Below are 11,929 nucleotides of genomic sequence, written 5' to 3' on the forward strand. Positions count from 1 at the left end.
AAGGGTGTATTGCATCAAATGGAGATTACTTTGAAAGTGACTGAAGTTTAAACATGTAAGAATAAAAACACCATTTTTTATAAAAAAAGAAAAAGAAAAAAGAAAGAAATGTATCCACATAGAGATGGATATACAGAGGGCACTAAAAAAAAGTATATGCATTTTAAGAAAGAAAAAATGTATTAAAATTGCAATACTCAATCTATACCAATAACAAAAGATGAGTACAAGTCATGTTTGACTTCTGCAATTACAAGAGTTACTCAAAGTGGTTACCACTAGTGTCCAGACACTTCTGATCATGGCGAACATCACTTAAAATGTGAATACACTTTTTGGCAGCCCTGGTATTTGTAGTTGTAGTTGCCTCTTCAAGCGAAGACCCCTCGCCCATCCCCTGAAGCTGGTGTCACAGCAGTGGTGATGTCATAGTCACTGCCAGCACCCAGGGCGCACACACCCACTGTGTGTGGAACGCATGTTGTGAGCTTTTACCAAAAATCTTCACTTAATCCAGACAAAACCCCAAGCGGCTAGTACCATTACTGCTCACATGTAGTAATGTGAGGTCTGAACAAGGTACAGCCTCCGCCGAACGAATGCGGCTTTCCAGCCTGTAACAGGCACCCAAAGGGGAAATGGAGACGCGCCGCGCCCTCGTCTTGCCTCCTCGGGAACCACGTCTCGAGGCCTCCTTCTCCGCCCCGCCACGTGGCTGCAGTGCCCATCCAGTGATACCCTCGGGACCCCCGCCAGGAGCGGGGGGGGGAGGGCGGAGGCTGAGCATCTCGAAGGGACGCAGAGGTCCCTGCAGCCGGCCCCTCCTCGCCCGCCGCCTCCCGGCACACTGGTCGCCAGCGCGTGCGCACTCCCGGTGCTCACCTGGGCCTCGGTGCCTCTTCTCCATCCAGATGTAGCAGTTGCTCTGAGCCACCCCGGTCTGCGAGTCCAGGAAGGGGAGGCGCACGCTGCGCTCAGCGCACAGCCTTGAGTTGTAGCTCCGGCAATGCTCGATGGCTTCCCTGTAGAACTGGTCCCCCAGCCTGTAGAGACAAGAGGGGAAGGTGAGGACAGGTGGACGTCTCCACCCTCCTCCCAAGGCTCTGCTGTCTGAAGACAGAGGTGAGCACCAAGGCCAGCGGAAGGCAGCTCAATGTCTGGTCTCTCTCCAACTGTTGCACCTCCCACCCCAAGCCCACCGGGTAACTCGAAAACTCTCTAGTAAGGCACTGAGGGCCCCAAGAGTAAACCACCAGTAAGAGACAAATCCGGGTCCTAGACAGTATGCGGTCCCGCTCCAGAAAGGACGTGGTCCTGCAAGGCCCTTCTGCAGGGACCCGAAGGACATCCGGCTTCTAGAACCCCCAGTAGCCACACTGTTCCTCAGAGGTCACAGCCACAGCACTCTGGAGGAGTCCACACCACCGGCAAAGAGTCCCAACTCCCAGGATCACGGAAGCACCCCACAGAAACCAAGCCCAGAGGGACCGAGAAGGCATCTACAGAAGTGGGCCTGCTTAGTACCACTCAACTATCCACCTTACACTTAAGATAGATGTTATGTTACGTGTATTTTATCACAATTAGAAAGCAAAGTTTAAATGGACTGTTCTACACTATTTTTAAGAAGTCCATGGGTCAGACTCTACCAAGGGTTTAAATCTTCATAGTGGGAGAGAGAACCCGGGAGCTTCCAAGGCATCATCTGGAAATTTCTTGTGACCAAGCGTCTGAGATGCACCCTTGGCTCCCTTCCCCTGCCCCCTCCAGACACTGTCACATGCACAAGGAAGGCACAGCCCACTCAGAGAGTGTACTGGCTGTTCCAAGACCAACAACAGTCAACATATGACAGTCACACAGCCGGAAGTGAACTAGGGGGTAAGGACCATTCAGATGCTATAAAACAGAGCACACAGGCACCAATGCCTCCAAAGCGGGCCACGAGGACCATGAGGCAGATCAGAAATGACCATTTCCCCAACATGTCCAATTGCGTTACACCTGCTTAAAGGCCACCTTCTGCTGAGGCCGAACGGCCCACAGAACAGAACTCCTAGGGGCAGCCTGTCCCAGACAACATAGCACACCTGTTCAGGACGGCCTGCACCAGCCCCATCCACGGACCCACAGCAGCTACGCTGGCCAGAGAACAGACGCGAACACGGGACAGAGAGGTATCCAATGTGAGAAACAGTCACCAGGTTTCCACGATCTCTTGACCGCTGAAAAAGATGTTACCTATTCCAAACCCAGAAATTCAGCGGAAAAAAAAAACCCATAAAATTACGTCCAAAAAAATGATAATGGAAAATTGTACCCTAAAGCTCATCTAGTGGAGAGAACAGAATTCCATTTTCAAAACAAACTTCTGGAAGCCAAAAGAAAAGAAATCTACACAGTAGAATTTCAAATTGGACTTTTCCTGACATGCCAGTGCATTTCCAGCAGCATCAACACAGACAGGAGGACAGAAAGTGAACCGGCTGCTGAGGAAGAGGCTGGCCGGCGGCGCCCACCCAAATGGGCAGAGAAAGTCGACCAAAGCGCGCACGGGCAAGGCCAGCTGCATCTGAGGGCTCTCCACTTTCCGACACACAATGCAGTGAGTAACGGGCATCCTGGGAGTGTGTATTTTAAACGTGAGCTCTGTGTGAGGGATACTGCTCCTCTGTAAACACAAAAGTCTTTCTCAGGCTGGAACAACTGCATTAAAAATCGAAGCTGCAAAAACATGACATTCAGCAGCCTCTTGGCCTCGTCTCCAGGGAGGCACTTTAAACAGACCAGGTGTTGGCAGATTTGGAACTAAAATGTGAAGGCTTCTTCAAGATATGAGGGGAAAAGAGAGATGTCAGTGTCCCTGATGAACCCACGCAGCCCTTCTCCAAAAGTTAATTAGCCAAAGTCTTCACAAGGCCACTGTGGTCTCCAGAAGAAAGTTGATGGTGAGACCTCTCTGGCCCGGAGAAAGCAATTTAAACAGGAGAGAGGAAAAACACTTTCCAATATGGGATTTCTAACAAAAAAAAACCCAAATGAGAGGGTCCTGGACATGACATCTAGATCCTGTTGAAAGGGACAAGGAAACAGGTACAGGCTGACGAGGTGCCCAGTGGGGTCGGGTGTGGGCTGGCTTCAGCATCACCCTGGGGCCTGGTCCTCCAAGAATGGTGGACATCCTGGACCTGAGGAAGCTGGCACCAGGTGGGATAGAATGATTTTCCCATCAGCAGTGCCTCTGGCACTGGTGGCTGCAGTCAGACGTGGACAGGCACAGAGTGAACCACCACGTCTCCCACAGGCAAGCCAAACCTCACACGGGCTGGAGCCACCTGCCTGGCCCCAGTGGGCCTGAGGGGTGCAATCCCTTGGATCCTGTCAGGAGTGAGGGGTCACCCCAGCTCTGAGCCGGACTGCCTGCATGAGGTCCCTGAGCATGTCTGCGGGGGTGGAGTACAGAGCCAGAGGACACCGTGGGCAAGAAGAGGCTTCTCCAAAGTGCAGCCAGCCAGGCACCCAGTGGGCTCTTCAGTGCCTCTCATCCCCCAGACCCCAGCCTCCCTTCTCCCAAGCCCACTTTCAAGACCACCCATGCTCTTTCAGACTCCATGTCCATGACCTGAGAGGGCCTGAGCCCAACTCTCCAGTCACACACCTGGCTCCTCTCTCTCACCATCCCTCCCATGCTGCTTTCTGACCCAGGACAGGCATCCTGCCACACCCAAAATGTATAAAATGTATGTCCAGAGCCAATTCTGAGTGAACAAATGAACACTCCCCTGACCTCCCTGCATATAGGAAGCAGCCAGCCCTATCCCTGCAGCTCACAAAGTATTCAATCCATGTCCTCCCTGCCACCCGGAATTCCTGCCTTCTGCCCTTGACCTGGCTGACCCAGCCTCTCCAAGGGCTGGCTGAAGTCCTGCCTCTTCCAGGAAGCCTCCTGGGCTGCCCCTGCCAACAGTGCTCTCCACCTTCTCTGAGCTACTCATGATCCCATGTGGAGTTTGCCATCCCTGCCACCCTCCTGATCTCTCCCACTCAATTACATTGGAAGCATCCCAAGGACTGGAGCCATATGCCTGCACACTGCCCAGCATCCCACCACAGAGCTGGGGATGTAGAAGCACATGGAAAGTGTGGGTTGCTTGACTGAAACGTCATGCCCTCCCAGACAATCCAGTGAAAGCATTGCAGCAGTGGTGGGTGGGAGGTGGTCTTGGATGCTCCAACTTCCTCCACGTGGATACAGGGTGACCTTGAAGCTATGTGGCTTCTCCAGAGTACAAGATGGAGTATCTGCCATTTCCTTAATTAGGTCACCTCAGCACTTGAGATTGGCATTTCTCCATCTACAAAACTCATACTGTCCTGCAAGATGCCACAGTGCCAACCTCCCCTCGCTGAATCTTACAAGAAGCCCACGGAACACTCCATGGGGTGACATGGACCTACTGGGGAAGGAGCGCCTCCTCTACAATACAAGACATGCCTCCTTGTGCTCATCAGAACAGCCAACCCCATGGAGGCAGGAGAATGGTGGTCACAGAGGTTGGGATGCTGTGGAATGGGAAGTGCGGGGATGGGCGATAAGCCCAAAGACGCAGGCAGATCCAGTCCTCGCAGGCACAGCAGGGTGACCGCAGTCAGCAATGATTTAATGTGTATTTTAAAGTAACTAAAGAGTGGGATTGGAATGTTCCCAACGCGAAGAAGTGGTCAGTGCTTGTGGTCATGGGACCCCACATCCATTAAGACCAAGGCAAGGGTCTTCATTGTATGGCTCCACATGGACTTGGGGAAGACAAAATCTGGGAGGGACAGTCTCTAGGTTAAAAATAATATTTCTTAACCAAAGTATTTAGAGGAACCAAAAAAAGGCAAAAGTTGGGTTTTTGTCTCAACTTTCTAATTGTGGTAAATACACATAACATAAAAGAACCATCTTGAGTGTAACTATTACACATCATATGCCTGTGTCAGAGCATCACTTGGACCCCAAAAATGTACATCTATCATGTACCCATAATAAGTCAAAAAAATTTTTTTGAAGAAGAATAGGTCGGGCATGGTGGCTCATGCCTATAATCCCAGAACTTTGGGAGGGCAAGGCAGGAGTCTACAAAAAAAATTTTTTTTTTAATTAGCCGGATGTGGTGGCACACATCTGTAGTCCCAACTACTCGGGAGACTGAGGCAGAAGGATTGCCTGAGCCCAGGAGATGGAGGCTGCAGTGAGCCATGATCATGCCACTGCACTCCAGCCTGGGCAACAGAGTGAGAACCCAACTCAAATAAAATAAATAATAAAAATAAATAAAAGCAGAATGCCATCATCTGACTCTCCAAGGTAATGGTCTAGGTGCAGCTCTACCTCAGACTGTGAAAGAATCCAAGGTGCCATCCAGACCTCCCAGCTGCCCCATGAGTCTGAGGGATGCAGGACATGTTGGTCTGGGGAGAGCCCCGACCTGGAATACCAGGACACAAGCAAAGGCCCCCTCTGTCTGTACGGCAGATCTGCACTCTCATTAGCTGACCCTGCTTCACCCCACTGGAGTGTTCCTACCAGTGTGTTTTCTTAGGCAGCCAGCCCAGGTCAACCTGCAGCAACGAACCGGGGCAAGCCCATCACACATCCCTGACACAGAGTCCAAGAGGCCTGGCCAAGGCTGGCGCATGGGGAAGACCTGACGTCCAGCACCGTTCTGCGGGTGGCTCCAACCTTCACCACACCACGGGAGGGGCACACTGGGGCCAAGGGCATCCCTCATGAGCGTCACGTCAGGGGCTCGACCCTGAAACTCCCGTCACGACTTAGCTGCGGCTCAGCCTGACGTGCAGGCCCCCTGGACCCAATAAATCCCTTTCCAGCCCCTCCTGTGGCAAAGACTTCTCAGGGACGTATTATGCAAAGCCGCCCTGGCAGGACAGGATTTATATTGAACCTGGCCATGAATTCCAAGCTGCCGCCGGGTGCTCTGATGACATACACATCTCGGGGTTGGAGTCAAGGGACTGCCAAGGACAGGAGGCTAGAGATTGGATGAAAGCAGTGTGATTCCTTCCCATAAACAATGTGGGAGGTGGGAAGGGGGTTCTTCTGGGAGGAGGGGCCTGAGCTTGTCTTGTGTCCAAGGTTTGCCTTTCAAGTGGCATCCAGAAACTAAAGAATGTTAAGATGCAATACCAGTGGGGGCAGATTTCACCAGGGTGAACAAACCCCAAAAACACACATCCAGCATAGAGCCTCATGCCTGGGAACATCTCTCAGTTTCCCTGGCCCCTTATGTACCCTGCTCTGTGGTCTCCGGTTAGGACCACCCGGAGAAGCAGATTAGAGATGGTTCCTGGGCAGACACCTCAGCATCTGTCCTCGGACTGAGGGGCACGTACCCCCAGCAGGGGAACACCAGCCTGGGATCTAACACAGCCACAGAGTGCCCCAGGCTCAGTACTCCATGGTGGCCAGGTGGCCTTGGACAGTGGAAATCCTCCCACAAGTTCTTCTCACTGCACCCAGAACAAGTTCCAGATGCCTCCCCATGGCTACAGGCTGGCAGTCCCACCTCCCACCACACCTGCCAGGGACTTCCCTCTGCTGCTCTGTGTTTCGAGAGCCCCTCTAACCCCGCACGCACAGTCAGCTCTACCCGGACAAGTACCCCCAGGCCTCCTCACAGTACACTCAGGAGCCTTCATGGCCACCAGGGGTAGCCCCCACCCCATCCTGCCACACCCTGTCTGGCTCAAATCCTGGTTTCTCCCTGTAACACCCCCCACTGTCACACTTCCTCTCTCTGCCTCCCAGCTGTCTCTGCACAACCAAACTACAAGCCCTGTGAGTGCAGGGTCCTGTGTCGCCAGACTCCCACCCCAGCACAGGATTTGGCATCTAGGACATGCACCAACAAGACCACTGACGCAGGTGGGAGCCTAGCCTGGGGCTAGAAGCAGTGAACTGGAGGCCCAGCAAAGGACAGGGCCACAGTGCCACCACCGCCACCCTCTGGCCTCCCTACCCAGCACCCATGACAGCAGCAGAGCGGCCACCCGCAATCCAGGCTGAGACCTGGCTCACAGTCACAAGGCTACCACATGCCCCAAAACCTGGAAGAGGGAGGCCCGAGTAGACAAACAGTGCCATTCCTGACATTAGTCACTACTTTCTGTGTCCAAAGGGACCCTCCCAGCCTGATCCCAGCACCATAAGCTAGTAGTGCCAGAAGACAGCCATGTGCCCGCTCCATGCCCCAGAAGGGCCACTCTGATCAGCCTCCTATGAGTTCCTTCCAGGGCTGATCCACAGACCCCCACCGGCCCCCAGCCCGGGTGCCAGGGCTGGGGTGGGGGTGGGGGTGCTCCTGACAGGAAATCAATGGGACCAAAGGTCATCTGGAGGGCGCTGTCTCCCATCATGCACCTGCTGGGAGGGGATTTGCTGGCCTGACCTCGCTGGGGGCCTCTGCCCTCCTGTCAGAGTCGGTTAGCGTCAGCTGCAGCAGCAATGCCCATGCAACCTCTCACCACCCACGGGTACATGCAGCCAAACAAGAAGCTGGGCCTCCTCCCCACCTCAGGGTAGGAGCACCTCAACTCCTCTCGGCAGCCCCAGAACACCGTGCCAGGCCCATCATCTCCCGGCACATCCTTGCAAACCTGTAATGTGGACAGACAAGGCCAAGCTGACCCAGAGCTAGCCATATCCCCTGGCTTACATTCTCAGGTAGAAGGAGTGACAATGCGCTGGAAACCCGGGACAGACTGAGGTCCCAAGGGCACCCAGAGACACCTGCACCTGCCACAGTGGCCTTCGTCCAGGGGCAGAACGGGACTCTGGAGAGAGGTGCTGGGGCGGGACGCTGGCAAGGAAAGAGGGGCAGGGGGCCCTGGGAGGAGGTACGGGGGGATCCTGGGAAGGAAAGAGGGGTAGGAGGACCCCGCTGACTGGACACTCCTTCATTGCCCACCCAAAGCCACCAGGAGCTTGGCTACACTCAGGTTCTGACCTTCCAGCCCGCACTACCTCCCAGGGTGCCCCTGCCCCTCCTTCCTTCCCAGGGATTCCCCAAGTACCTCCTCTCAGGGACACCCTCAAGCCTCCCACCAGGGTGCCCTCATCCCTTTTTCCTTCCCAGAGTCCCCCCAGCACCTCCTCCCAGGATCTCCCCACACCTTCTCCCAGGGTCCCCCCGCCCCTCCTTCATTCCCAGGATCCTCCCACTCCTCTTTCCTTCCCAAGGTCCCACCACACCTTCTCCTTGCCCCTCCTTCCTTTCCAGGGTCCCCCCAGCACCTCCTCCCAGGATCCTCCCACCCCTCCTTCATTCCCAGGATCCCCTGCACTTCCTCCTAGGGTCCCCCCACCCCTCCTTTGTTCCTAGGGTCCTCCCCAGCACCTCCTCTCAGGGTCCTCCCACCCCTCCTTTTTTCCCCCCAGCACCTCTTCCCAGGGTCCTTCCACCCATCCTCCATTCCCAGGGCCCTCTGCCCTGCCTTCGTTCCGAGGATCCCTCCCTAGCACCTTCTCCCAGAGTCCTCCCACCCCCCTTCCTTCCCAGGATCCCCCTGTACCTCCTCCCAGGGTCCCCCTGCCCCTACTTCCTTCTCACACCTTTCCCTCCACCATCTCCAGTCAGTCAAGTCTCCAACCCACAAGTTGAATCCACATTCTTATTCCCCATTTTACATGTTAGTGAACAGAGGCACACAGAGGCTTCTGTGACTTTCCCAGGGATTCGTGTGCATTGTTCGGATGTCCATCCAAGCAAACACAGCCCAGACCTCTTCCCATCTCACCCCTCCACAGTGAGTTCTGCTTCCAGAACTGAATCACCTGAATACCCCTTTCTTGGAGGCACTGGGATTCTAGGGGCAGCATGGATTTGCTGAGTAATCTTAGCTATTTCTCTTCTTTGTGCCTCAGTTTTCCAAACTGCCAAACAGCCCCATGTCTCAAGAGCTCGGGTGGAGGGCTGATGATGGAGCTTCCTGAAAAGACACCATCAGAGAAATATAAATGATCACTGTAATTTAGAAACCAAACCCAGCGCAATGTGAGCAGGGTGCTGGGCTCCAAAGCCCTATAGTTCTGAACAACAGCTGAGGCAGGAAGCGAGGACATCAGAGAGTCACACATGGAGGGTCTGATGGCAGATCCCAGCACATGAGAAACTGTCTAGCCTGGTGCCTGGCTTTACTGAAGAGAAAATCGATAGCCAGAGAGATGACGTGATGTCCCCGGTCACAGAGGCAGAGCCGGGGTCAGCGCCACCCCAGATGCCTCGAGCGAGGACATCTCCACCGTTGCCACAGCATCACAACTGCAGGTCTGGGCCATGTCTGACTGCCACTTGTATGGAAAGCACTACTGAAAAACGGCCGCACCCACCATCTATACTGTCTGCAGCTGCAGAGCTGGGTAGTTCCAGTAAAGGCCCCACCACCCATAAGGCCTGAGATGTCCACCATCGGGACCTGCACAGAACAAGTTTGCCGACTCCTGATTCATAGTATAAGCCTTGAATGACAAAAAGCTCCCACGGCCCCCTCCCCAGGACACAGAAAAGTCATGCAGGAAACCTAGGAGTCACGTGGCCTATGTGGATCATCTACAATTACCCTAGCTTGGTAAAACTTAATCAAATCCATAAATATACTTACAAACGAGGAAATAAGCACTAGCTCACCCTATTTAATAACTACTGTTAACTACAACAAGCTAGGCTCATCACTGAAAATTAAGTTTCTTTTGGCCTCCCCGAAAGCCCTTGTTGGTCGACAAAGTACAGTTGGCCAGCAGGTGGACACTCCTTGTGGCACGGGGCCAGTTCCCCCACTGAGTCGATACTCACACTGTGACCAACCTCATGCTCTCCCCAGAGCTGTGCCCACTGCCAAGGGGGATGGTGCCAGTGCCACCCTGTGTCCTCACTGCAAGTAACATCTTCAGGAGAGCCAGGCACAGGGGTGTTCTCTTGGGCCCCAGCCTTGCTGCACCTGTCCCCTCCCTCTTCAGGAAATGGCCGTGCCTCCATGCTCCCGCCCCACGACATGGAAACCTGTAGTTCCCCCTAAACACCAATATGGACATCAAGTGACCCAATTCCACACTGGAGTCAGAACTGAGTCACACCAGTCCCCCAAGCTCAGGTGAGTCAGATGCAGAGATGACCACACCCTGCTCCAAGGGCTGGATGCAGCAGGGCCAGGCCACAAGTGGGCATCTCTGGGTCATCCTAAATCACCATCAGCCTCAGCAGAGATCCAAGGCAGGCCCAGGGCGCCTGCAGCAGACTCTGCTGGGGTCCCCTTCCTCCACAGGGCCCTTGATGGGCTGACAAGTGACCAGGTCGCCCACCAACAAGCTGCCTGGGTCTGAGTGAGGTGACACATCTGACACGGTGATGGCCACACCCGGGCTTCTAGGAAGACAGGCTCAGCTTCGTCAAGGGTTGGCTGTGGGTTTGGGACAGAGCTGAGTGGCCCCACAAGCGCAAGGAGGCTGCCTCCACAGCCCAGCCTCCCCATGCCAGAGGCCTCACTTCCTCATATGTGTCACACAGAGATTTAGAGCATTGGCCAGCATGTGGACTCCCAGGCCTCGGCCCTGCAGGAAAGAAAAGGCTACGGAAAGTGCTGCAAGGGAGGAAGACTGCCTGGTTCCTGGGATTCCATTCCCCACACCTCTGGCACCTGAACTGTATCCCACGAGACTCAAGACCTCCTCCTGTCCTTGGGAAACCCCCCCCACAGGCTGCCAACCCCAGGGTGCAGGCTACTGTGTGCTAGAGAACAGGAGGCAGGCCAGAAAGGAGGCCAGTAGAGCTCATATGGGCAGGAGGCTGTGGTCGTGGCAACTGATGGAGGAAGAAGCCACAAAGAGGAGAATGAGAAGGGGTCGGTGGGCGAAGGCAGCCTCAGCACAGCCCACGGCCATCAATATCTCTTCAGAGGCGGGTGACCTGGGGAATTTATGCTCTCCGATAATTACCTTGCAGAGGGCCCACTTATCTTCCAGAAGAATCTGCCTGTCTCTTGTGAACTCGGCCCACACCACCCTTCCCTGGCTGTGCCAGCCCCGTCTGGCTGCATCTCACCCCATTCCTCAGCCCCACAGGGCAACGTTGGGGTGGGTTGAGGGCCCCATGGAGCTGACCGGGGCGGGGACTGTCCCCCACTGCTGGGTATGAGAGATGAGACCCTCCCAGAGCCAAGGCCAGGCAGGCCATATAGATGCTGCCAGAGGCCATGTGGGCACAACGCTTGGGGGCAGATGACTTGGACATTTCCGTCTTTGCTGATCAATATCCTCAGGTCAGGGTTAGTTTTACTGTCCCGTCCTCCCCCTACCAGTCCTCCAGTGAGACCTCCTCCAACATGGCACGGCTCCCTACCCGACCATCGTGTGCCACCTCAGGTGCTGCAACCTCTTCACATGCACGTCCTAACCCAGGTGGGAGTCCTGGCGAGCAGGCTTTGACTGGCATCTCCCTGGGTGAGTGCCACATGAGTACTGTTGGCTGCCCTATGGGTGCTGCATAGGTGCCACGTGAGTGCCACATAGGTGCTGGGTGGGTGCCACATGGGGGCTGCATGGGTTCGACATGGGTTCCACGTGGCTCCATATGGGTTCCACATAGGTTCCACATGGGTGCCACGTGGATGCCATGTGATTACTGCCATTAGGTGCCACGTGGATGCCACAGGTGCCACATGGGTGCTGTGTGGGTGCCACAGGTACTGTGGGTGCTGTGTGAATGCTGTTGGGTATCATGTGGGTGCCATGTGGGTGCTATTGGGTGCCACATGGGTGCTGTGTGGGTGACATTGGGTGCTCTATCCACACTGCTGGGCCTGAGTAGTAGTGTCCCCCAGGCATTCCAGATTGTGGCCAGACACTGCACTTGGTGCATAGGAACAGCCT

The 11,929-nt window shown here is 54.8% G+C and overlaps 1 protein-coding gene across 1 annotated transcript in view; it reads right to left on the reverse strand.

The window, feature by feature from the left end:
- DPF3 (double PHD fingers 3) overlaps window positions 1-1,037 on the reverse strand; it is an 81,783-nt gene extending 80,746 nt beyond the window's left edge. The window contains exon 1 of the mRNA XM_021711409.1: window positions 883-1,037. Within this exon, the coding sequence (XP_021567084.1) occupies window positions 883-907 (25 nt within the window). The 5' untranslated portion in view covers window positions 908-1,037. The remainder of the gene's footprint in view (window positions 1-882) is intronic.
- Between the last annotated feature and the right edge of the window lie 10,892 nt (window positions 1,038-11,929).

This window comes from Carlito syrichta, unplaced genomic scaffold (assembly GCF_000164805.1).
Source record: "Carlito syrichta isolate Samal-C Ts95f unplaced genomic scaffold, Tarsius_syrichta-2.0.1 Scaffold83815, whole genome shotgun sequence".
NCBI classification, from domain to species: domain Eukaryota; kingdom Metazoa; phylum Chordata; class Mammalia; order Primates; family Tarsiidae; genus Carlito; species Carlito syrichta.